This window comes from Engystomops pustulosus, chromosome 5 (assembly GCF_040894005.1).
Source record: "Engystomops pustulosus chromosome 5, aEngPut4.maternal, whole genome shotgun sequence".
Lineage (NCBI taxonomy): Eukaryota > Metazoa > Chordata > Amphibia > Anura > Leptodactylidae > Engystomops > Engystomops pustulosus.
In genome coordinates this window covers 176,164,291-176,192,104 of record NC_092415.1, presented here as the reverse complement: position 1 = coordinate 176,192,104, position 27,814 = coordinate 176,164,291, and the positions used below count along the sequence as shown (strand labels likewise).

At 43.7% G+C, this 27,814-nt stretch overlaps 1 protein-coding gene across 2 annotated transcripts in view; it reads right to left on the bottom strand.

The window, feature by feature from the left end:
* Window positions 1-27,814, bottom strand: part of NUB1 (negative regulator of ubiquitin like proteins 1) — a 70,358-nt gene that overhangs the window by 25,642 nt on the left and 16,902 nt on the right. For both annotated transcript variants that reach the window (XM_072153885.1, XM_072153886.1), the window contains 6 exons: window positions 15,370-15,537; window positions 12,543-12,601; window positions 11,178-11,248; window positions 7,670-7,864; window positions 4,220-4,308; window positions 3,116-3,222 (listed from right to left, as the gene is read on the bottom strand). In XM_072153885.1, the coding sequence (XP_072009986.1) occupies window positions 3,116-3,222; window positions 4,220-4,308; window positions 7,670-7,864; window positions 11,178-11,248; window positions 12,543-12,601; window positions 15,370-15,537 (689 nt within the window). The remainder of the gene's footprint in view (window positions 1-3,115; window positions 3,223-4,219; window positions 4,309-7,669; window positions 7,865-11,177; window positions 11,249-12,542; window positions 12,602-15,369; window positions 15,538-27,814) is intronic.

The window sequence follows — 27,814 nt, the reverse complement described above, 5'->3', positions numbered from 1 at the left end:
TTTCACCTAAATATACATCAGCTTTTACTGTGACATATACTCGTATGTGACATATACCGTATATACTCGAGTATAAGCTGACCTGAGTATAAGACGAGACCCCACATTTTAACATAAAAAACTGAAAAAAACCTATTGACTTGAGTATAAGCCGAGGGTAGGAAATGCATTGATCACAGCCCCAGTATATAGCCTGCCGGCCCCCTGTGGCATATAGCCTGCCAGCCCCCTGTGGCATATAGCCTGCCAGCCCCCTGTGGCATATAGCCTGCCAGCCCCCTGTGGCATATAGCCTGCCAGCCCCCTGTGGCATATAGCCTGCCAGCCCCCTGTGGTATATAGCCTGCCAGCCCCCTGTGGTATATAGCCTGCCAGCCCCCTGTGGTATATAGCCTGCCAGCCCCCTGTAGTATATAGTCACCTGCTTGCTGTAGTATATAGTCACCAGCTTCCTGTAGTATATAGTCACCAGCTTCCTGTAGTATATAGTCACCAGCTTCCTGTAGTATATAGTCACCAGCTTCCTGTAGTATATAGTCACCAGCTTCCTGTAGTATATAGTCACCAGCTTCCTGTAGTATATAGTCACCAGCTTCCTGTAGTATATAGTCACTAGCCCCCTGTAGTATAAAGCCTGCCAGCACCTCTATTATATAGCCTGCCAGCCCCCGTAGTATAGTCACCAGCCCCCTGTAGTATATAGTTTGGCAGCCCCCTGTAGTATATAGCCTGCCATCCCCCGGTAGTATATAGCCTGCCAGCCCCCTATAGTATATAGCCTGCCAGCCCCCTATAGTATATAGCCTGCCAGCCCCCTATAGTATATAGCCTGCCAGCCCCCTATAGTATATAGCCTGCCAGCCCCCTATAGTATATAGCCTGCCAGCCCCCTGTAGTATATAGCCTGCCAGCCCCCTGTAGTATATAGCCTGCCAGCCCCCTGTAGTATATAGCCTGCCAGCCCCCTGTAGTATATAGCCTGCCAGCCCCCTGTAGTATATAGCCTGCCAGCCCCCTGTAGTATATAGCCTGCCAGCCCCCTGTAGTATATAGCCTGCCAGCCCCCTGTAGTATATAGCCTGCCAGCCCCCTGTAGTATATAGCCTGCCAGCCCCCTGTAGTATAAAGCCTGCCAGCCCCCTGTAGTATAAAGCCTGACAGCACCTCTAGTATATAGCCTGCCAGTGCCCTGTAGTATATAGCCTGCCGGTCCCCTGTAGTATATAGCCTGCCGGCCCCCTGTAGTATATAGCCTGCCGGTCCCCTGTAGTATAAAGCCTGCCAGCACCTCTAGTATATAGCCTGCCAGCCCCTTGTAGTATATAGCCTGCCGGTCCCTGTAGTATAAAGCCTGCCAGCACCTCTAGTATATAGCCTGCCAGCCCCTTGTAGTATATAGCCTGCCGGCCCCCTGTAATAAATAGTCACCAGCCCCCTGTAGTATAAAGCCTGCCAGCACCTCTAGTATATAGCCTGCCAGTGCCCTGTAGTATACAGCCTGTCAGCCCCCTGTAGTATATAGCCTTCCAGGCCCCTGTAGTATATAGCCTGCCAGCCCCCTGTAGTATATAGCATGCCAGCCCCCTTTAGTATATAGCCTGCCAGCCCCCTGTAGTATATAGCCTGCCAGCCCCCTGTAGTATATAGCCTGCCAGCCCCCTGTAGTATATAGCCTGCCAGCCCCCTGTAGTATATAGCAAGTAATTGCTCACCTAACTCCACCCCTAACCAGCTCCCCACTTCCCCTTTAACCTCATACAATCAGGTTAAAAGTGGTATGGAATGGGGTGACTGGCTGGAGCCAGAAAAGCCAGTTCTTGTAATTGACTACATTTGTAGTCAATTATTGGCAAATTTTAAATATGTAATTATTAAAAATAGTATATCAAAGAACAAAGTAAAATTTGTTATCATATGTTAAGCCTTTCCAGAGATATCGTCATTTAAAGAAGTGCATAGATGAATGCCAAAAATTGACCTGGACATTCAGGAACCAATGACCATATATAAATTATCCACAGCACAGGGTATAACAACCTGATTGGTGAAGGCCTGATTGCTGGGACCCCCATTGATCATGAGAACGGACCCACAGCAATCTGGAGATCCTGTTCTCACCAATAGGTGGAGCAGTGGGTCGAAATTCCAAAAATGGCTCAATAAGCTGATACTGCCCCCAAGTTTAATCCACCCTTTGTCTCACAATAGACCTTTTTCGTTATTAGGGTGCCCAATGTCTTGTATAAACTTTGCTGTTGTATTGCATTACATTGTTGTACTGTAATTGTTGTAGATGTACTGTAGTATGTTGTATTATTTCGTACATCTCTTGTGTCAATATTCCAGAATTGCCTGTGATCTTAATGCACCTTTTGACAAGTCCAGCACCTGTTGACATTTGTCTTGTGAAGTATCTCACATGTTTCAACCTCTGTCCATTTTTTGGCAACTCATTTATATGTCGGTTGCCAACCATTATATGTAACTCCTTGAAAATAGAATCAATAAAAAGAGAATTGAAAGAAAATGTCAAATTAAATCTACCACCAGGATTAAGTAATGTAAACCAAGCACACTTACATGCGGATGTGCCACCCCCCCTGGCAGGAGCTGCTCTTCTTTTAGTTCATTATTCCCTTGTTTTTACGAAAAAGGCTTTAAAAATAATACAAATGAGCCTGGGGGGCTTCGAGCTCCAGTGACAGCTATAGAGCCTAGAGCCCCTTGGCTCAGTATGTCAGTGTGCTTGGTGTACAATCCTTGATGTTGGTGTTAGATTTCCTTTAACTTTTCACAGTCCTGCTGCTACTAACACACACAGATCAACAAGCCTATACCTAGATTTCAGTGGTCACAACTGCTGACAGATTCCCTTTCTATGTAAATTGGCATTTCACATGGTTTTTGCAGGGTAGGTGGGACCACAGGGAGGCATATATGATAAATATGAGACAATAGACCCCATCCAAACCCTTTATTGGATTTTCACCGTCAGAGCTGCTGTTTATCACTACGCGGCAGCCTGCCTCCAACTCAGGGGGACTTAAAATCTTACTGAGAAAAGAACCAGAGAGTGTGTAACATTGTAAACAGATAAGAATGAATCAGCTCTTACCAGAAGTGTTTGTCTGCGTCCAGCAGGAAAGGCAACGCTAAGGCATACTCTGTTCTCTTCAGGAATGCTCGTCCCCTTTCATGATATCCCATAGCCAGCATGAGAGCCTGGGGAGCAGACGTTGTGCAATAAGGTGGTCAGAAATGTTCACTTTGATACAAATGATATGAAAATTGTGCAAACTGAAGCAGAAAAAGAAAAGGGCAAAAACTGCAGAAATGGGAACCTTATGGTGGGATGTATAACCATCAACCAAGACGTCTGCCAGATCTGACACACTGTGAGTAATATCTGCTCACTCTTTCCAATGAGGGAAGTCTGCCAGGAACTTCATTGTATCAAAGTACTACAATAGTGGTGCATAGATGATCAGATATTGCACCGGACGTATAAAATGTGGTAAATAAGGGAAGGGTATACATATGTTCTACAATTGGGGGTCATTTACTAAGTCGTTGCATTGTTCACTTTTGTCGGACTGTTTGTCTTTTTCGTTGATTGCACGACTTGGACAGGTATTTAACAGGTGTGTGCGCTGGGATTTTGGCACAAGCGATCATATTATTTTTGTTGCAGCTGTGCTAGCTTCCATGCAACACAAATCGGTGGGGGCGTGCCGTCGGACGATCCATCTGATTCGGACTGAGCGCAGGATTTCACTTTCAAATTCTGTCGCACGCCATTGCACTCACATGGGGAACTTTGTCAGACCTGAGCGGGGAAGCGACACATGCAGGATATCGGGTGCACGATCTCAGTGAATCGCGGCACAGGTGCATGACCATCGGACAATGCACTTTCGGTGAACTCCACGGGTAAGTAAATGTGCCCCATAAAACGTTATAGGACTCTCTCAGTCCTGACAATCCCAAACGACTCCATAGAAACCAAAGATAAGCATCCTCCTGGATTACAGATCTGTCTTATAATGTAGGGTTGTAGGATTCATCCAAAGTTCAATACTTACTACTACTCCATAGTTCATTAGTGGGAATTTAGAATTTTCAACACACATATGTATGACATTTCCCATCCACAGGAATATTACACAATTTGTTTTTATTTGATTCCACCGTTCCATCCATTGCTATGTTACAGGTTTACCTTTTTCGCAGCTTTAGGCATGTTGATAGAGCGTCCTGTTTGATTTGCAATTTCCAGGTACGGCATGGTGTCTGGATCAGCACTTTCTCCTGTTGAAAGACATTTTATGAGTTATCATCTATCTCACACTTGCTTGAAGCGCATATTATAGTCCTGTGCAGAGTCCACTATTCTGCAGTTTGCTACTGTAGACGGTAAGATGTGTTGCCCCATGCATGTGGAGATACTGTGGCTGTCAATTGTACTGTGGCAATCTACCTGCCTTACACATTGGCTGAATCCACTGATGAGACAATCACCTTACATTTACAGGGGTCTCCCAACGCTCCATTGATAACAGAAATGCGTGAAAGGCGGCAATATGGTGCTCCAGCACATAATTTGTCGCGTTTGGTGTCAGCATTTATCGCTGCTGTTAGTGGCAGGTGTCTTCTGTATAATATGGCAGATACCCTTCCTGTATGGAGAGGACTTAGGTCCTGAAGCCTCTCCATACACCCCAACCAACTGCATGATGTTTAAAGAAATTGAAATGAACATTGACCATAATACAAGGTGAATCAATTCTCTTGCCTCCACCATTCACCAGCAATCAGTGTTCTTGTCCTGGACTGGTGCAGAGAAACTGGCACAACCCATACTACCGGTAGCACATTGGGGATATAAATGAAAACTCTGGAACAGCAGGGGCAATAGAAAGATTTTCAACTTTGTAGGAATCAGTGCAGCGGCAGCTATTAATGGATGTAAGGAGTTGGATGTGGTGCTGAAATGTCCTCTTTATAGGGCCTGTACCAATGGTTTAAGTTATGCCCTATTCACAGAATAGCAAGAAATAAGCTCATCGGTGAGGGTTAAAAATCTGCAGAATGGAGATCCTTATTTCACTATGGGGTGGAGCGGCAGGACAAGCATACGTCCTGCCACCCCATTCAATTGTATGGCAGAGTTTATGGGAGTGCGTGAGAAAGTAAACCGCTGAGCTTGGAAATTTCCAACAATCCTATATAATTGAATGGAGCAGCAGGACACAAGTTCGACCTGCCGCTGCACCCATTAGTGAGAACCTGACCCCTGTTCTCTGGATTGCTGGGGGTTCTCCCTGATCGGCATGTCATCTCCCATCCTGTGGATATGGGATAACTTAAATAGTTGGTACAACCCCTTTAAACAGAGGTTTGCCGCTTGGCAAAGAATGCTCCACATATACCTCACAATGAGAGTGGATCTTGACAGGCAAGGAAATTTTAAATCAGTAACCCAATAGTTTAACTAAGATTTTATAAACACAACAGGCAGATAGTGGCAGCTAACATAAAAAATAAACTACATACACGTATATATTCAAGTAAGAGCCTAATTTACCACAAACAACTGGGAAAACGTATTGACTCGAGGAAGTCTAGGGTGGGAAATGCATTGGTCACAGCCTTTCCCATTAATGAGATGCCCAGCAGCCCCCCTTCCCTTAGTAATCAGATGCCCAACAGCCCCCCACCTTAGTGATGTAATGCTCACCTGCCTCCCCCCAGTAATGTGATGTCCAGCAGCCTCCCCCAGTAATGTAATGTCCAGCAGCCTCCCCCAGTAATGTGATGCCCAGCAGTTTCCCCCAGTAATGTAATACCCAGCAGCCTCCCCAGTAATGTAATACCCAGCAGCCTCCCCAGTAATGTAATGCCCAGCAGCCTTTCCCCAGCAATGTAGTGCCCAGCAGCCTCTCCCCAGCAATGTAATGCCCAGCAGCCTCTCCCCAGCAATGTAATGCCCAGCAGCCTCCCCCAGTAATGTTATGTCCAGCAGCCTCTCCCCAGTAATGTAATGCCCAGCAGCCTTTCCCCAGCAATGTAGTGCCCAGCAGCCTTTCCCCAGCAATGTAATGCCCAGCAGCCTTTCCCCAGCAATGTAATGCCCAGCAGCCTTTCCCCAGCAATGTAATGCCCAGCAGCCTCCCCCAGTAATGTAATGTCCAGCAGCCTCCCCCAGCAATGTAATGCCCAGCAGCCTTTCCCCAGCAATGTAGTGCCCAGCAGCCTCTCCCCAGCAATGTAATGCCCAGCAGCCTCCCCCAGTAATGTTATGTCCAGCAGCCTCTCCCCAGTATTGTTATGTCCAGCAGCCTCCCCTAGTAATGTAATGCCCAGCAGCCTCCCCCAGCAATGTAATGCCCAGCAGCCTCCCCCAGTAATGTTATGTCCAGCAGCCTCTCCCCAGTATTGTTATGTCCAGCAGCCTCCCCTAGTAATGTAATGCCCAGCAGCCTCCTCCAGTAATGTAATGCCCAGCAGCCTCTCCCAGTAATGTAATGTCCAGCAGCCTCCCCCAGTAATGTAATGCCCATCAGTCTCTACCAGTAATGTAATGCCCACCAGGCTCTAGTAATAACGTAATGCCCACCAGGCTCCACCAGTAATGAAATGCCCAGCAGTCTTCCTCAGTAAATAGATACCCAGGAGTCTCCTCTTTAATGAAATGCCCATGCAGCCTTCCCCAGTAATGAAATGTGATGCCCAGCAGCCTCCCCTTTAATGAAAGGGGAAAACATGGTTGAAAAATTCAGAATACTGAAAAAGGTTACAGATACACGAAAGGGGTTTTCCAGGCTACTAATGACCTATGCTCAGTATTTAGGCATCAGAAGCTTTATAGTGGATGCAGCAGCTCATTTGAATTTCATAAAGCCCTATGTAACATGTATTTTCTTTTTATCAGCCCTCAGACTTAGCGTAGTGTTATAGTACTCATGATATACCCTGGTATGTATTGTGACTGTTTTAGTGGCTACTTGTTATTACATGATGAGCTATATATCTCACAACTCTGCATTGTGCGGTTCCTCCATTATCCCTATTGGAAATGTATTCATAAGTTGACAACTGGCTATTATTTAGATTGTGGGAGAGGGAAGTGCAAAAAGCCAGGATAATGACAACATTTCTGTATTGATGCACATACTGCCGAAACATGGGATGGATTGTTTAGTTGTGAAGCTATGTGACCTTACACTACTGTGTACTAGAGATCACTGGGGATGCAGCCTGCAGATGTTTAGTTATTTTCAGCATTGCCCTAAAAAGGATCATGGCATTTATACCATTATATGGTATATATTATATTATCTGTCTCTCTACAGGTAGTCCCCGGGTTACATACTAGATAGGTTCTTTGGGTCTGTTCTTAAGTTGAATTTGTATGTAAGTTGAAACGGCATATTTTATGATTGTAGCTCCAGATGAAAAAAAAAAAATTTGCTCCAGTGACAATTGGATTATCAACAACGCTTCATTACAGACACTTTGGAGCTGATAATTGCAGTCTGGGACTATAGTAACATCCAGAGAGCTTCACCAGAGGTCACAGTGGGCAGTGGGGTCCGTCTTTAAGTAGGGGTCATCTGTAAGTCGGGTGTTCTTAAGTAGGGGACAGCCTGTATATAAGATAGCCATATACCTCTGTCAGCCAGGATCTCCAAGCCCTTTTTTGTCCGCATCATTTTTTTCTTTACACTCTCATCCTTTTGTGCCGCCTCTTCTCTCTCCTTCTCTTCGTTGTGCACTCGCTTTCTTGCTTCTTCCTCGGTGTAACTGAGCTCTAGGACTAAAACCTTGACGTTGTGGCAAACTCCTTGTTCTTGTAGAGTCTTATCTGGAGAAATAAAATGGTGCTATATGCAGCAGGTGCTATGTGGATCAAGAATTAAAGGGGACCTGGCAGCAGATTTGACCCCAATAATCTACTATCCCCCCAGAGTAGGGGAATAAAATGTTTTTTTCTAGAATTCCCTCTTTTAGGCAAAATCTCACCCATTTACCTATAGAAAATCTCCTCTAAAGTCATTTTAAAATGGGCAGCTAGGAGCCATAGTTGCCCAAGATCAGAAAAGTTTTGAGGCTGCAGGGTTAGTGTCACTACAGAGGGCTCAATCTTAAGTTCTACAGTACCTAAAAAAGCGCTTTTGGAGTCATATTAAAGATAAAAATCTCATCTTTCACATCACATCAGGCTTACAGTAAGTCACCGAACCACAAGTCTGATGTGACCTGAATGATCACATTCTTATATTTAATATGACACCAAAAGCACTTTTCTAGGTACTATAGACAGTGATACAGAACCGCTGCCTGTGAGAATCTCAAACATAGAAGTCCTGAGAACAATCTCCATCCGTGATATCCATTTGGAAATGAGATGAGACCCCCTTTATTAAGTCTGTAGGACATAAATCCCCTCTACAAGAACTTATCATGGATGAGATAGCGGCTACACTTGGCATGAAAAATCCTTTTGTCACAGGTTTCAGATGAGAATGTGTGTATGAGATTTATACCACGATGCCCAGCTGGAACACATTGTAGTATTACAATGACATCAACAACTGGCTAATGTGTAATAAACAGCGGGGTGCCGGGAAAATCAGCCTCCAATTTGAAAAACATGAATATTTTATTTTGAACACAGCTGTCAGGCAACTAAACAAAGACAGATGATGGGATACATGCAGCGATGGCTACAGGAAAGAGAGAGGATTGTGTATTTAAAGAACATCTAGCATCTGATTCAGCATCAGATGGTAGTAGATTATCACTCACCTCCCCTGTCGTGTGGTGCTGGAATCTGCTTTTTATATTAGGTGGAATGGCCACATTTTTAATTAAAATACTTTTATTTGGTATTCCAATTAACCTGAGGTTCTCTGCAGAGCACCTCTCAATGCTGCCTGGATTTAAAGGGGTTTGCCCACTAAAGACAGTTTTCAAATTTTAATCCCCTAGTGATGTGCGGATCATGAAGTGTATGCTAACAAAGTTTCCGCCCACACTCTGGAATCTTACACTGAGCAGCATAGGGAGAGATAAGAGTTAAAACAGGAATAAACACTGAGTAAAACTGTAAAATAAGAGGTTAAAAGTGATCTTTATTGTGTAAAAATCACTAGGGGATTAACATTCTTTCTGGTTACCCTGTATAATAAAAACAGCAGTATCTTACCGCTATTACAATGGGGTCCGGTGGGTACCGCTTTTCTGCTAATAAGTATAGTAATACATGACAGAATTCCCTCTATGGGACACTTTTGATTACTTAATCTTTAAAAGCAAATGCAGAGTTGCTGCTGTGCTATGAGATTATGTGCTGACAATGTGCTTATATTATCAGGATAAAGGGTTCATCTACACCTTCATTTAGCTTCTTAACATTCTACAAGTACATAGAAAAGAGATTATGAGAACCATGAGATGGATTAAAAAAACAAATGCCACACTCAGCTCTGCTCACTCACCTAATTAAAAAAAACTGTTAGCTTTGCTATAAAGACCTTATCTTGCCTGTAATTAGTAGAGTAAGTATCTGCACGATACTGCTTGCCAGCAGTTTCTGAGCTGGTTTTGTAATGCAGGGGGGAGGGGCAGGAGGCAGAGAGCACTGCAGTGTGCAGACAAGAAAAGCTATTCATGAGAAGCAATTCGACCATAGTCAGAAGATTTATGCTCGGATCCAGGGACAAACAAAATTGTAAATAACAGGATTGATACAAACAGGTTGGGATTAGATCTGTAAAATGCAATATTAATGTTAAAAACCATTAATTAAAGAATGTGTTATTTTGTTATCATGATTATATTAAAGAATCATGTCTTCGTGAGAATATTCATTTAACTTATTCACTACTCTGGTCCTGCTATGTCTGGCCTACACATCTGCAAATTTTGCGCTCACTGCTACTTAGGCAGCTTAGTTGGCCGTCGTGACGCGCATGTGTGAGATTTGCAAAGAGCCAGTAATGTCACCAGTTCTCCAAAGATACTGCAGGCAGGAGGAACAGGGTCGGAAGAGTGAATAAATTATATCCGGGCAGCTCCGAAAGGTGTTCTGCAGAGCACTTCATGCCAATTTATATACCAAATAAAAAAACTGTTTTACTGAAAAATGCAGCCGTTCCAGCTAATACAAAAAACAGATTCCAGTACAACTGCCTTTTGAGCAGTTGTAACTCTGGCCTCCCGGTCATTAACATATGGATGTGATAGTCATGTAACCTACTTATAAATAGGATTAAATGAGCTGTTTGACCCTTTATAAGGCCTATAAGTGACCAACTTGTCAAAATCTCAGAATTTATAACTCCATCCATGTGCTTTCTGTTCACCCTCTATACTAGAAACAGCAATATCTTACCGCTCTTACCATGGGGTCAGGTGGGTTCCGTTTTTGTGTTGATAAGTACAGCGTTACATGACAGAATTCCTTCTATGGGACACTATTCATTACTTAATCTTTTAAAGCAAATGCAGAATTGCCATCTTGTGGTCAAAGTACAGATAGCAGTGCATCATTCCTTCATCCATGTAACACATACAAGCTCAAAATCTAGCCTAACACAGGGCACTCCAACTACAAGGCCTTATGTGTAGTTTATATGTGACCCCAGAGATGGTTTGTTGCTTAAGGCTCAAATAATGGGGGATATGTGTTTACATAGTTTAATATATACAATGACAGGTTAGAATAAGCTTAGTCTGCTACAGTATTTAATATAAGTTATAGCCAAGGTTTCCTGCATTACTAAGGCTGCGAGTCCTGCTAGTGCTTAGGGCTGTGCTTCACCTTGAAGGGATTTCTGTACTAAGCTGCTCCACCGTCCACCCATCCATTATGCTTTAAAGGGTTTCCATAAAGACAAGCCCTGCCATGGACTACTAAGGCATACTAGCGCCACAAAGTTGGGTTTCTTACTTAGGGAACCCTTCTACAAGGCAGAACAGAAAGCTGATGCAGTACCAGGTATTACAAGGATGGCCCTTTATATGACATTTCTCCAAGAGTCACGCTAAAAGCATTTAAAAGCTAATATAACCCCTGGCAGGATTCATGGCTACATGTGTTACTCTTATTTTTAGACAACCTTCCCTCCAGGGCTACACAGCAGAATAGTTACAAGAAGGTCATGCAAACTTACCAGTCTCAAGCTGCTTCCTGTTAACAAATATCTTTAGGTGACTTTCTTCTAGTCCATATTGTTGGGCAATTCTAAATCAAGGTAAAAAAAAAAAAAAAATAGTACGGATGAGTCAAAACTTTGAAAACTTCAACAGGCACACCTATATTATATATATATATATATATATGGATTTATGCACTGTAACTAGTCAAAACCAGCCAAAAGTACCAAAACTGGGTCCATAAGACCTATATACTGTCTGTATCAATTCCTTGCGGTTTTCAAGATCTCTGCTTGCTGTCAATCCATAGAAAGCTTCTATGTTACTTCCTGTTGACAGAAATCTAACCATGATTACACAGGTGCGAGGCTCTCAATAACACACATTACTTTCTATGTTACTACGAGCCGTGCACCTCTGACCATGGTCAGATTTCTGTTCACTGGAAGAAACATAGAAGCTTTCTATAGAATGACAGCAAGCAGAGATCTAGAAAACCGCGAGGAATCGATACACAAAGTATATTGGAAAATTGTATACAAGCAATGACATTAATTTGTTGAAATGGGAACACCCCTTTAAGCCCAATCTCTTGGGCTTAAATCTCTTGACAGCAAGCATTTAGGGACGTTAGTGGTCAGACCCACCCCCAGCAGTATATGGGACCCTGTTCCTTGGTTCCCCCAGAGCTAGTGATGGTTTGAATGGAGTTGGTTGAATGCAGTGCTCATTATTTCTCTAGTACCATGGATTTCGAATGAAGAAGATATTGGGACTCATTTACCAAGGGCCCGTCGGTTTCCCGACGATTTCCGTTTTGCACCAAATTGCCCCGGGATTTTGACGCACCCGATCGGATTGTGCCGCATTGGCGCCGGGTTTCACGCGACACAAATCGGGGGGCTTAGGGTGGCATGTCCGACGGATTCGGACAACGAGTAGGATTTAATATTCAAATTGTGTCGCAAGACACACGCTTACAAGCACCGGGAAGAGGTAGGTGAACTCCGGCGGCCCTCGGCGCAGAAGCGACAGATTCAGGAACTCGGGGGCATGAGCTTCGTGAATCGCGGCAGACCCGAATCCTCGTTTAACAACGCACCGCGGGATCGCGACCGGACCGGGTAAGTAAATCTGCCCCTGTGTTTGCAAACTGCATCTAGTTGTGGCCTTCTGGCCGTGGGGATTAGAGGACAAGGGTCACCTACTCTTATCTCCCATTAATCCAGAAAAAAAGGTGATAAAGGCTTCTGTTCCATATGAATATCTGTTCCACTGATTCAAAACATTTCAGATCATGTCGGTATAACTGGACATGTTATGTGTGTGTGCGGTGTGTAACATCACTGATGCACATAATAATCAGGTAGCGCTGTACTCACTGGCATTTCAACTCCTTCCCTGTGATATTTAGAGATGTTTCCAAGAAGTTTTTGGATCCCTTTAAAAATACAACACAAATTTGTTAAACAGAAACCCTACTTAATGATGTGTTCATGAAAATAAATGCAAGAGAAGCAAAATGTGGATTTGGGGCTTTTAATTCTTAACTTTATTGATGAGCTAAATGATTAAATCTATTCTTTAGAATTGTTGTTATCATTTTGCTATTGAGCCTCTCAATGCATTAGGGTTGCAAGGTTGTCCCTTCTGGTGCACACAATTTTCTTCTTTTAGTGCAGTCCTGTACTGATCCTTTACACAATGACTTACATTCCCTTCTGAAACAAAGTCTACAAAGAAAGGTATGGCCACGCACCGGGTGCTCCTATGCATAAAGCTACCAATTTCATTTTGGTATTTCTTTGAAATAAAAGATGACTCTAAAAACAGGAAGGTTAATAAAGTGCCCCACACAAACTTTAAAGGGGTCGTCTCAGATGGGGACTTATAGAACAAAATAAAGCCCTGAAGAATAAGAACCAATACTCACCTCTCTCCATCTACCGTCTATCTATGTTTGTATATAGTGACTCAGCTGTGCCTCTGGCTGCAGCGTATATTGTGCTGTGCGTCATCTCTGAGTCTCTGTATACAGAGACCGGACATGATGGATGGTGCGGCGCTGGATAAAGGTGAGTACTGGCAGTCTCCAGGATAAAGGTTACGTACAGGATAGGTTCTGTAGGTTTTTTGCTCAAGTTGAATTTGTATGTAAATCGGAACTGTATATTTCATAATTGTAATCCCAGCCAAAAAATTTTTTGGTCTCTGTGACAATTGTTGTTGCCCATATGAAAATCTATGTAACCAAATATGTTTTTACATTTTTCAAATTAAAGAAAACCTTTCCCTCATGTCAAGATCACATTCCCCAGTAACAAACGCCTCTTTGCCTGTTTGTGAGAGGGGAAATTAATAACTAATAATAATTAAACGTAAATATATAAATAATAATAATAGAAAAAAAACAAAAAAAACCCCCAAAAATATAAATCATATACAAAGTAATTTCTCTGTAGATGTCGACCTCTATACAGTAAGAATATTGCACATATAACCTCCCTTCTATGAGATTTATAAGGCACTTACACTGTATAGTACATAATATATTCAGTGACTTGAAATGTTATTGTCCTGGTAATAAAGACATAAAAATAATGGGATGATCTTGTATATGTCATAACTCTCAGCTATGTGCACATAAATATACAATCTGGCTTATCATATAAAATGAGATGATCTGCATCTTATTTGCATATTTGCCTCTCCGAGATCAGACAGTTACAGACGGACCCCTCTGCCCCCTGTGACCTCTGGTGAAGATCTCTGAATGTTACTTTACTCCCAGGCTGCAATGATCAGCTGTAAGGTGTCTGTAATGAAGCTTTATTGATTATCCTTGTTCCTATGACAGAACAAAATTTTGAAAATCCACTGGTGTCACAGGGACAGGGAGTTACCTTTCTAAAATATAGGACTGCCATACGGCTATAGAAATCCTATTTGCACACACCCCGTGCAGAAAGGACATTTGCTGCATAAACGTCATGTATATTTTAGAAGGAAGGAGGCCATGGATAACAAATACAAGTAGATTACCACAGTCACAGTGCCTGGATCTATGAGTAAGTGTCCCTGGTTTATCATGATGGATTTTCTTTAAGAACAAACCTAAAGAACAGATCTTTTTACATAACCCGGGACCTGCTTATATACACATCCTGATAGACTGTAAGCTCTTGTGAGCAAGGCCCTCACTCCTATTGTTCCATATGACTGTTTGTTGTAATATTATATTTGTATATGTTCCCTATGATTTGCTAAGTGCTACGGAATTTGATGGCGCTATATAAATAAAGATTATTATTATTATACATTTTGGCTTGGCTCAAGGTGAACCTGTCAGCAAAGCTGTGGTTATTAAATCCCTGGTATGATCTTGTATGATTTGTAGATATTCACTATATAAAACCTTGGGAGATATTATATTAGCACCACATAAGATGGGTAGCACAGTAGTAGCAACTACTCACGGCCTCCTCAGTGTTAGCATACCCACTCTACTCAGCAGAGCTAGAACTGATCTCATAGCCTATTGCCGCATATAAAATATACATAAAGTGTAACAATCATATATACAGGATTATTCATGTCCAACCAACTAAATCTAGATTAGGTCAATGTAGAAAATGTTATGTTAAATGAAGTCTTTCAACAGTTGTGACCATACAGTGCTGAGGTATTGGTCCTGGAGATCTGTGTAACTGTAGCTTTGCATATGTTGTTAGTAGCAGCAAGACTGTGAAAAATGATTACATTTTTTGGGCTTGTAGCTGCACTTGGGATGTGTCCTGCATTCAAACTGCTCCCCAGCACCTCCCTCTGCTGTAATATTTGACCATAAGTCTTGTACACCTCTTACTCAGAGCAGATAAGAGGACTGAGTGCAACAACGATTTTGGAATAGGAATTTTTCACAATCCTGCTGCTACCAACAACACACAGAAAGGTGTGCTTATACATATTTCCCACCCCTGACTCACCACACACTGAGCCAGGTTATCTGAAATAAAGTTTTATAAAGTAGTGTCAGTATTCAGAATGCTAACAAAGACATTTTTAAAATCAGCATAGAAAAGGCTATTGGAACCTGTCACCAGCTAGAAATGACATTCCTGGTGACGGGTTCACTTTAAATGGGTTTCCCAGGTTGTAGATGTTGATGACTTATCATTGGAAAAGTTATTTTGCGAAATACTTTCTTACTTTATTCAGTTTGCGAGGTAAGAATATTTGTAAAGACGCCAAACCCTTTGCTTTAAAAGCTTCATTTCCAATACCACGTTGTATTGCAGAGCAGCGGATTTCTTCTAATGCGCTGGCAATATCTTCCACGCTGTATTTTAGCTTTTCACTATATTTCTGTGACAGATTCTGAAAAAAGGAAAACACAGAATGGGTAGTTATGAATATTGCTGGTATTATAGATCTACAAAGTCTATATCTACAGTTGACCACTGGATAGAGGTAAAGCCGGTTACATATTAACGCAAGTATATAGCTTGGTTAGTAAAACATGGTAACCTCTAGAATCGTGTAAAACACCAAAGCCTAGGGCTATGAATAGTAATTATGACCTGAGTGAAGTTGGCCCCCCCACCTTCTTCAAATCAAGCAAAATTGGTGTCAAACGTTTGTGCTACATTTGTGCTAGTTTGTGCAGCCAAAATTTTTGTTTGTGCCTCTATCGTTTTTAAGATATTGATATCATCAGAGGTCAACCAGCCCCCCCGCATTGCCGAAACCAAACCGGTGCCGAACAATTTGCTACGTTTGTGCTGCTCAAATTTGTGCTGCTTTTGTTTTGAATAAATGAACAAAAAATTAAAGGTCAAAAGTTCATCCAGCCCCCCCACATTAACCGAATCAAACAAAACTGCTGTCAAACGTTTGTGCAGCAGAAAATTTTGTTTGTGCCGCTATCATTTTTAAGGTATGTTCAGGTGTTTACATAGGTTAAAGGTGGTTAGGAACTAGTGACACATCCCTGGTTTGATCACCAGGGGGAGCTAGCAAACACATTGTACTTTGGAAGAAATGAACTCTGATGACCTCTGGAAAAAAGTATGAATATATTAAAAATGATAGCTGCACAAACGAAAATTTTTGCTGCACAAACCAGCACAAACGTAGCACTAACATTTGACACCAGTTTTGTTTGATTCGGTTAATGTGGGGGGGCTTCTTGAACTTTTGACCTTTAATTTTTTGTTCATATATTCAAAACAAAAGCAGCACAAACAAAAATTTGAGCAGCACAAACCAGCACAAATGTAGCAAAATTGTTCGGCACCAGTTTGGTTTGGGCAATGTGGGGGGGGCTGGTTGACCTCTGATGACCTCTAGAAACTTTCATTAATATCTTAAAAACGATAGTGGCACAAATTAAAATTTTTGCTGCACAAACCAGCACATACGTATCACAAACGTTTGACACCAATTTTGTTTGATTTGAACAAGGTGGGGGGGCCAACTTCACTCAGGTGTAATTATGAGCCTATTTTGTCCACACAGGAAGGGAATGGGCCCAGGGCATAAAACACATAATTCTTATATGGTAGAATAATACTTTATTAAATTCAACATACGATAGACATAACGAATAATTATAATTGATACTGGTTAAAAATGTACAAACACAGATGGTGGTGCGCAGACAAGGGAGTAACACCACTTAGACACAAAGGGAAAACCATGCGTTGTATATTATCTAAGACTCAGGCAAATTTAAAAAGATATGTGCCACTGTAAACATAAGATAATGTTATTGCATGTAACCCCCAGACGAAGGGTCATTTGAGCCGAAACCCGCGTCGGGGCTGGAGTCACCCAGGACCTGGGAACCTGCAATTTGACTATGGGTAAGAGAAGCTGTTTACCTTAAATACTCGGGGCAAGTGCAATATAACCATATACATGCAATAACAGGCCGAGGTAACTTCTAGACCCTTGTTGTACTATTATGCTCTGCTATCAAGCAGAGCCCGTGCCAGAAGATGTGGGTGTCCACGGGTGAGCTCTTGTTCAAGCCAACCTTTGAAAAAAACTAAATAAAGTTTTAAAACTCAAAATGAAGTTTTCTTAAATGATAAAAAAATAAAACATATAACAAACTGTACAATAAATAGGAAACATTATTAATCCTACTTGGTGAAGACGGTAAAAAAAAAAAAAATGTTATTTTTCCTCAAATTCCTTCACAAAAATGTTCTAAAAAGTCATCAAAAAAGTTATGTGCACCACAATACTACTACCATTGAGTAGAACAACTTATCACGCAAAAAAATAAGCCCTGAATCTGCTCTGTCATGAGATTTTCTCTTGATTAGTTTCTCCTCAATAAAATTGTAAAAGTACGGTACACAAAAAACTACATAATTGGAGGTATCACTATAATTGTAGTTATCTATCGCATATAGATAAAGTGGGGTATTTTTCATACGCCAGCACATGATAGGCCCACCGCTGCTCTTGGGCAGCCAGATAAATCAAGAGGCTCCGGCCTCTTGATGTATTCGGCAGGGTCCTACGCAGCGTTTATCTCTACTCCAGGCTCTGCCACACATGTGAATATTCCCATTCCCGGTCGGCTGCCCCCTCCACACGGCTGGCCACGCCCCCTTCATGCCCCAATTGCATGAAGGTGGCGGATTGGGGAAAATGATCACAAGTGCTAGCAATAAGCTAGCTAGCTTACATTGCGCACTGACGTGGAGCAGAGGTCCTGATAAATATCCCCCAACATATTATTTGTTTGGCAAAATGAATGGCCCAAAAAAAAAATCCAAAACCAGAACTGATGATTTTTTTTTTTTCTCCACACATTCGAGAGTAAATAACCTGTCATCAATAAGCTAAACACCCACTAAAATAAAGAATTTTTAAAGTGCATCTAATCTTGCAGAAAATAAGCCTTCATATGCCCCAAAAAAGATTCCATAGCCTTTAAAAAGTGACAATGTAAATCTGCTCTTGGCGCGCCTTCCCTTTAATGTCCTGAGGTGTGCCCATACTGCAGTTTACCACCACATATGGGGTATTATTATACCCGGGAGAAATTGGGTAACAAACTTTGTGGAGCGTTTTGGTATTTTATCCACTGACAATGTGTATTTTTAAAAAAAAATACATTAATTTGGCCAAAAAATGTTAAAATTTAATCTAAATTTTTTAAATCCCTGTGAAACTATTTAAGGGTTAACAAATTCCATAATAGTTGTTTTACGTAGGGTTAGGGGTGTAGTTTCTAAAATGGGTTAATTTATGGGGTTTTACTATTATTTAGGCCTCTCAAAGTGACGTGAAAGCTGAGCAGGTCCATCAAAAGTATTTTTATGAAATGTAAAAAAACAAACAAATCGCATATAACGTTCAAAGCCTCATAACATTCTACAAAAAAGAGAGAACGTATAAAAAAACCATGTCAGCATAAAGCAAACCTTTGGGAAATGTTACTTAAAGGGGTATTCTCATCCTGGGTATTCACAATCAGTTTGATAAATCTTCCATATATAAACATTTCTTCCATTAGATGTTGTCACGAACCCGACTCACCGGAGTTCACACACTGGGATAACTACTCTATGGAGTCCCAGAATTTAGCCCTTAAGCTCCGCCCACTTCCACAAAATGGCGTCCTTACGCTAAATTTACTCCACAGAATCCACACTGCCACCACCCACGAGTTACTTATGCAAAGAAGGCCGTAGGCACCTCAACCACACAGACAATGCACCCTGATGATAACTCAGCACATGCACTCACTACTTACACTATATTACAATTATAACTCACACAGAACATGCAATCGCTTACTACATGGACTATGCTAATAATGACCTCTGGTAACGTGATTCCCTTTAGAGACTCAGATTCTTTAAGGCTACAAGCAGAGGCTTATTAAAAAGTTTTAATTTACATAAAAATGCAGTACACTCAAAGAATTAAATTGTCAGATAAAATGAAAAAAGGATTAAAAACAATACACATACAATACTTACAAACAGTTATGGAAGTAGAAACAAAAAATTCTTGCTAGTGGAATAGGAAGAAATTCTTTGGCCCGAGGACAGGGCATAAGCATCGATCCAGCCTTCTATTGTGATAGAATCCTCAGTCTGAACACTACTATGTGGCTGCTTCATTAATTTAAGCCTAGGTGATTTTTGACCCCCACCCCTGGCTGTGATGTCACTGTGAGGGGGATTTTTCTATCCCCCTCCCATCAGTGAGATACTTTTTGGGTCTGGGTTTTTATCAGAACCCCATAACTTTTGATTGGGAGATGGCACAATTGTGCCATGGCTTCCAACCAAACGGGCATGTTATTCCCATTAACCCCATACCAAACTCGGGGTGTCTTAGCCTAATATCAGGGGTGTTCTGCTATTGACTGCCTTCCATTGCAGCTAATGTTCTGATTTTCGGACCAGGAGTGTGTCTAGACCCCATAACTGTCCTGTGTAACTTGGGACCTATAATTATGAATTATGTCCCAGTTAAGGGCAGCTATGATATTCCCCTTTGTCTGAATTTGGAGGGAAAAACATGCAGTCTCTGGCTTCTTTTCATCCCCCACTAACTAGACTACTCTGGCCGAGAGGTGTTAATTTTACCACTTAGGAAGACCATGCTTCTCTGATCAAGCATAGACTCCCTGGGGTTTTATAACCACCCTGCCAGGCTCATCTTCTGGCTGATCTTAAACAAATAGAGCCTAATGATTTATAACAGGCAGAATGAAACAACACAAAGAAAGAATAAAAAAAATATATATATATATATACAACAAACAAACTGTGTAGGAGTAATATTATTATCACACCTCCCTCCAGAGATATGGCATGGGATTTTGATATTCTAATCAATATCCCAAGCCATTGTCCGCCGGCTCTCCCTGCCGTGACAACCCGTCCGCATTCCCATGTTCACTGTCCTTCTTGTGTTGAATGGTAAAGTCATATTGCTGTAGGCCTAGACTCCATCTCAGCAGCTTTCCGTTATCCCCAGATACCCGGTGAAGCCAACTGAGAGGGTTGTGGTCCGTTACCACGGTGAACTTTCGGCCATATAAGTAGGGCTGTAGTTTCTGTAGGGCCCACACAATGGCAAGGCATTCTTTTTCTATGGTGGCATAGGCCACCTCCCTGGGTAAGAGTTTCCTGCTTAGGTATAGGATGGGGTGCTCATCTCCCTCTGGGTTGACCTGGCTGAGTACCGCACCCAAGCCATAGGCGCTGGCGTCAGTCTGGACTACGAACTTGCGGCTGAAATCTGGACTCTGTAAGACTGGAGAGCTAGTCAGAGCCAATTTCAGAGCCGCCATGGACCGCTCACAATCGTCAGTCCAGCTGACTACCTGTGGTAGTTTCTTCTTTGTGAGGTCTGTGAGGGGCTTGGCCAGGGTACTGTAGTTAGGGACGAACTTACGGTAGTACCCAGCTGTTCCTAGAAATGACATCACCTGTTTCTTCGTTTTGGGGGTAGGCCAATTTGCAATGGCCTCTACTTTCCCTGGCTCGGGCTTAAGTGTCCCCCCACCTACCAGGTGTCCTAGGTATTGCACCTCAGACATGCCTATCTGACACTTCCCAGGCTTGATGGTGAGACCGGCTTCCCGGAGGCGCTTGAGCACCTGTGACAGGTGTGTCAAGTGCTCCTCCCAAGTCTGGCTAAACACTGCAATATCATCCAGGTATGCCACAGCAAACCCTTCAGACTTACTTAGCAGTTTGTTCACCAAGCGCTGGAATGTGGCAGGGGCATTCTTCATGCCAAAGGGCATGACTTTAAACTCATATAGTCCAAAGGGGGTGATGAAGGCGGACTTTTCCTGCGCCTCCACTGTCATGGGAATCTGCCAATACCCCCTACTTAAATCCATGATGGTGATATACTGGGCGCTGGCGAGTTGATCCAAAAGCTCATCTATGCGGGGCATTGGGTAAGCGTCAAAAACCGTGATGCTGTTCAGCTTCCTGTAGTCCACACAGAAGCGTGTGGTCTTGTCCTTTTTGGGGACAAGCACCACAGGTGATGCCCACGCACTTTGAGACTCTTGGATCACCCCCAGTCCCAGCATTTCCTCCACCTCCCTCTTAATGTCAGCCCTTACTTCTGTAGAAACCCGATATGCACCCTGTCTGACTGGTGGGTGTTCCCCCGTGTCTACGTGATGAGAGGCTAGTGGGGTTTTTCCTGGTTTACCGGTGAAAATGTCAAGGTATGGGTTGAGTGTCTCTCTCAGCTGGGATTTCTGAGATCCAGACAGCTGGGCGCTGACTATGGCATCCTCAATGGACCCTCCCTCCTGTGCGGATGCCACTAAGTCAGGCAAGGCCTCCCTTTCTCCCTCCTCTGGTATACTGCAAACTGGCAGGACGCACGTATCCCTATCATGATGAGCCTTGATCATGTTGACATGAAAAACCTTGTGCTTCTTGCGGACATGGTCGATCGTGACTACATAGTTCACGTCATTTAGGCGTTGATGAATGGGATATGGGCCTTCCCACGCAGCTTGGAGTTTGTTTTGAGTAGTGGGGATCAGGACCCACACCTTCTGGCCCACCTCATACACTCTCTCCCTGGCGTTCCTGTCATACCACCGTTTCTGGTCGGCCTGGGCTTGAGTCAGGTTCTCCTGCACCATCCCTGTCAATGCCTGCAGTCTGTCCCTGAACTTCAGAACATAGTCAACTACAGAGACCTCTGGTGACCCTAATTCTCCCTCCCATGACTCCTTCATGAGATCTAGTGGGCCACGTACCTTCCTGCCATAGAGAAGCTCAAAGGGAGAGAATCCAGTCGATGCCTGCGGTACCTCTCTGTAAGCGAATAGCAGGTGTGGTAGATAACGATCCCAGTCCTTCCCATGGGTATCCGCAAACGTCCGGAGCATCTGTTTGAGGGTCCCATTAAACCGCTCGCAGAGTCCATTGGTCTGCGGGTGATAAGGACTGGCTACCAAGTGCTGCACCTGTATTTTCTTACAGAGGCACTGCATAAGGTGAGACATAAACTGGGTCCCCTGATCTGTGAGCATCTCTCTGGGGAACCCTACACGAGAGAATATAGTGAGGAGCGCATCTGCCACCTTGTCAGCCCGGATGGATGACAATGCCACGGCCTCTGGGTAACGTGTGGCATAATCCACAACCGCCAGGATGAAGCGTTTACCTGAGCTGCTGGTGACATTCACAGGGCCTACAATGTCAACAGCAATTCTCTGGAAAGGCTCCTCAATTATGGGTAAAGGGATGAGGGGTGCTCGCTGGACCTGGCCGGCCTTCCCCACCCTTTGACATACTATACAGGAACGGCAATATTCCGCCACATCATTCCCCATATTGGGCCAATAGAAATTCAGCTTCAGTCGACTTTTGGTTTTACTTATCCCCAGATGGCCTGCTAGTGGTATCTCGTGGGCAACTCTCAAAAGCTGCTCCCGGAAAGGGCGAGGTACCACCAGTTGCCTATCAAGGGATACATCCTGCTGGGGGTCAGTGTGAAGGCTCTGTCTATACAGCCTACCCTGGTCCCATGTAATACATTCCTTGTCCCCCTCCTCAGGGGTCTGACCAGCCCTCTCACGTAGCTTGTGTAGACTCTCATCTGAGTGCAGGGCGTCCAGAAACTGGCGACGCTCTGAATCTGTACTGGTTAATAGTTTAACCCTTTGACTGGTCTCAGCCACTGGTGACAGGCTGTCAGTCTGCTCCTGTTCCTCTGTAACCCGGACAGCAGGAGGTTCAGGACTCAGGCAACGGTGAGCTTCCTGAAGACTCCGACTGCGAGTTACAGCGGACACGGACACACCACACTCCAGTTTTTGGCACAGAGCTGTGGGTGTTAACATACTACCACTCTTAGCCACATTATTAACACAGTTAAACTCTACATCATTACTATGTTCACATTCATGGTCTATGGCATTAAAAGCTAGGTTAGAAACAGGTAAATGGTTACTACACATTTCAACAATATCACATGATGCATCATCGTCACAGTCCACAGTAGGCATGGTCCCAACAATATCAGATGTTAACTCACGTGGGGCACCAGGGATGCCTGTGTCCTCATTGGCATCCTGGATTACATATCTAGAGACCAGACGCCCCAGGTCGGTCCCCAGCAACACATTGGTGGGAATTTTATCCGTTACACCCACGTCTGTCATCCCTCTCCCCGCCCCCCAATCCAGGTACACCCGGGCCATGGGCAATGCAGGGGTGAGGCCTCCAACTCCAGCAACTGTAAGAGTCCGTCCTGGGATGAGATCCTCCGGCTTGACAAGTGAGGGGTGCACAAGGGTCATCTCTGCACCAGTGTCCCTCAACCCCATTGTGACATTGTCACCCACAGTAACCTCCTGCAGGTTGTCACCAACCACCCGCTTACTCCCACCCACAAACAAAACAGATGGTGAAGACGATGTTGGTTTGGGCAAAGGGGTGGTCTTCCTCTTCTCTGGGCATGTAATGCTGATGTGCCCCGATCGGTTGCAAACAAAACACCTGCGTCGGTCTCCCGCTGGCTTAAATGACGAAGAAGGGGATGCCCCAGAAGCTTTGTGGGAAACTGTAGAAGAGTTAACAGGGGGCTTACCCCCCTTCCATCCTGCAGCTGCAGGTTTCCGTGCCTCGGGTACTCTGCTGGCAGCAAACACATCTGCCAGCTGGGCAGCCTTTTCCAACGATTTTGGCTCCCGTTCTCGTATGAACTGTCGCACCTCCGCTGTACAGGTGTGAATAAATTGGTCCATGGCGATCAGGTCATCCATCTCCTCTAGAGTGGTCACACCCCATCCTCTGGACCATTGTTTCACCAGGTTTAGCAGTTTCCTGGCAAACTCGGCATAGCTATCCGTATCTGTCCGCCTGACAGTACGGAAACGCTCCCTGTATACCTCTGGAGTGAGGTTAAAACGCTGTATCAGAGCCCTTTTGATAGCCTCATAATCGTGCTCCACAGAGGCAGGTAAGGCTACAAACGCCTCCAGTGCTTTGCCTTTAAGTCCAGGGGTAAGGTATCGGGCCCATTCAGCAGGCGGCAGTTGAAATTGCCTGCAGACCCTCTCAAATCCTTGCAAAAAGACATCCAGGTCCCCATCATTCTCCAGGACAGGAAAACGATCCAGGCGGGGCCTAAAAGAAACACTGTCCATCGACTCACTCTGTGCTGATGGTGAAGCTCTTTGCTGTTGTTGGAGCTGTATCTGGGCCATCTGCAGCTCATGCTCCCGCTCTGCTTTGCGCTGCTGGGCTGCTTCTCGGGCAGCTTCTCGGGCTGCCTGTCTCTCCAGTTGTTGCATATACAGCTGCATCCTAAGGCTAGGATCACAGTCACCGATCTGCTGGAGAATTAGAGAAAAAGAAGTGTCCATACCGCTGGCGCTGCCATGCCCAGCCGGTTGCTGCAGGACATCTCCTATCGGTTCCTCTGAGGCTGGAGGTCCCTGGTCCGGTTCTGCAGAAGGATGGGACTGCAAATCAAACGCCACCAGCGTTTGAATTATCTCCGCCTTGTTCTGGCCCGTTGTTATTAGCCCTCTCTCCGCACAGAGAGTCAGCAGATCAGCCTTGGATCTGTTTCTGTATACCTCTGCCATCTTAGCAGTGGTCTCACTAAGCAAACAAAAGATAGAAAAGAAAAGAGGGGGAGGGGAACTGTTTTGTACGTATGTATATTGACTGACAAGTTTTGAGTGCACTGAGTCACTTGCTTGTGGACTGTAGTATTAGGAATACTTCAGCCCTTAAGTGAAAGGGTTAATTGCTTAAACCAAACACTTAAAGCCTTAACAGTGTAATAAAAAATTATACACTATCCCACCGCTATGCCACCAATCTGTCACGACCCGACTCACCGGAGTTCACACACGGGGATAACTACTCTATGGAGTCCCAGAATTTAGCCCTTAAGCTCCGCCCACTTCCACAAAATGGCGTCCTTACGCTAAATTTACTCCACAGAATCCACACTGCCACCACCCACGAGTTACTTATGCAAAGAAGGCCGTAGGCACCTCAACCACACAGACAATGCACCCTGATGATAACTCAGCACATGCACTCACTACTTACACGATATTACAATTATAACTCACACAGAACATGCAATCGCTTACTACATGGACTATGCTAATAATGACCTCTGGTAACGTGATTCCCTTTAGAGACTCAGATTCTTTAAGGCTACAAGCAGAGGCTTATTAAAAAGTTTTAATTTACATAAAAATGCAGTACACTCAAAGAATTAAATTGTCAGATAAAATGAAAAAAGGATTAAAAACAATACACATACAATACTTACAAACAGTTATGGAAGTAGAAACAAAAAATTCTTGCTAGTGGAATAGGAAGAAATTCTTTGGCCCGAGGACAGGGCATAAGCATCGATCCAGCCTTCTATTGTGATAGAATCCTCAGTCTGAACACTACTATGTGGCTGCTTCATTAATTTAAGCCCAGGTGATTTTTGACCCCCACCCCTGGCTGTGATGTCACTGTGAGGGGGATTTTTCTATCCCCCTCCCATCAGTGAGATACTTTTTGGGTCTGGGTTTTTATCAGAACCCCATAACTTTTGATTGGGAGATGGCACAATTGTGCCATGGCTTCCAACCAAACGGGCATGTTATTCCCATTAACCCCATACCAAACTCGGGGTGTCTTAGCCTAATATCAGGGGTGTTCTGCTATTGACTGCCTTCCATTGCAGCTAATGTTCTGATTTTCGGACCAGGAGTGTGTCTAGACCCCATAACTGTCCTGTGTAACTTGGGACCTATAATTATGAATTATGTCCCAGTTAAGGGCAGCTATGATATTCCCCTTTGTCTGAATTTGGAGGGAAAAACATGCAGTCTCTGGCTTCTTTTCATCCCCCACTAACTAGACTACTCTGGCCGAGAGGTGTTAATTTTACCACTTAGGAAGACCATGCTTCTCTGATCAAGCATAGACTCCCTGGGGTTTTATAACCACCCTGCCAGGCTCGTCTTCTGGCTGATCTTAAACAAATAGAGCCTAATGATTTATAACAGGCAGAATGAAACAACACAAAGAAAGAATAAAAAAAATATATATATATATACAACAAACAAACTGTGTAGGGGTAATATTATTATCACAGATGTTATTAAAAAAAATGTTCCTGTGTGAAGATAATTTCTCATAAATATAGTCAGGTTGTCCCTTAGAAACGAGAAAGCTTCCCCGGATATGACCACCTCTGCTGGATCGATTTCACAAATAAACAAAAAGTTTTTGTATATGAAATGTCCGGGAGTTACTGTATGTCCCACAGCCGTCCTGAGGCAATGATTGCTGAATGCTGGAGGTCAGGCAGGGCTCAATAGCGCATGTCTGGCCACCGCTGCCAGAGTGTGACGTGGTCGTAACTGAGGAAGCCATCTCGTTTCTAGCGGACAACATGGCTACATTTATGAGAAATTATCTTCACACAGGAACATTTTTTTTAATAACATCCAATTGAAGAAATGTTTATATATGGAAGATTAGTGAAACTGAATGTGAATGCCGAGACGAGAATACCCCTTTAAGTTATTTCGTTGTTATGAGAAGGCCTCATTTACTATGGGTCGTGCTGCGCTTTTTGGGGGCTAAAACGGCTCGCACAGGTATTTAAGAAGTGTCTGCACAGGGATTGTAGCGCATGCGACCCTTTTTTGTGGTGCAGTTGCACTGGCTTCCACAGGATAGGCCCCAACTTGATGATTTGTGGGGATCTCAGTGATCAATCACAGATCACAAAAAGGAGGGGTTCCAGGTACCACCGTGCTTGGCAATCTCCGTCAGCTCCATAGAGATCAATCGAGCAGAACAGTTATGCATGGCCGTCTGCTCCATTAATCTCGGGGAGCGACTAGGGGTTCGACGGAGGTATCTGGGACGCCATCAGACCCTTTGTTCTCGTAATCTGTGAGAGTCTCCTCACTGAGACCCCACCAACCAGCAAGTTAGGCCCTAACCTGTGGATACCATTCTCAGAGCAGTGTACCGTGTCCCATGGGAGTGATCAGTAAGAAACGCCCAACCCACCCGCCCTCTTTTTTTGGAAAAAAATCCAGTTTTACTATAAAAACACTTTGGCAATGTGCACACTATTCTGTATGGGGACACGGGGGAACCAGAATAAGTTATTCTAATGACAGGTTCGCTTTAAGGTCTTAATAGAAGTAGGAAGGGTTGGACATTTCTCATAAAGATAAGACAATAGGGAAGGTAAATACGGTTTTAAGTTTAAGTTTAGATTTTTAGGAAACCTTAAAAAAAAAAAAAAAAGTTGGAAAACCAGAACTTAAAAACCAAAAAATAAATGGCCCCTTCCCATCCCATCTGGATTTTAAAAATGTGCAGGTCCAATTTTAGTTAAAATTAATACCCGAAAAAAGACAATTCTCCATTTACCAGTTTTTCTGGCTAAAAACCACTTGAGTCTTGAGGAGAACAACTTCTGTGCTAGGAAGGAAGCAGAACATCTGGGAGAGGGAGTGCACTGGCTTATTGCTCTGTGCCTTCATCTATGTTGATCCATATGCTGCACAATATGCCTGTATCCACCCTCTTATCTGTAAGCCCCTAATTTCCCTCTCTCTCCAAAGTGAGAATCGTGCCCTTAAAGGGGT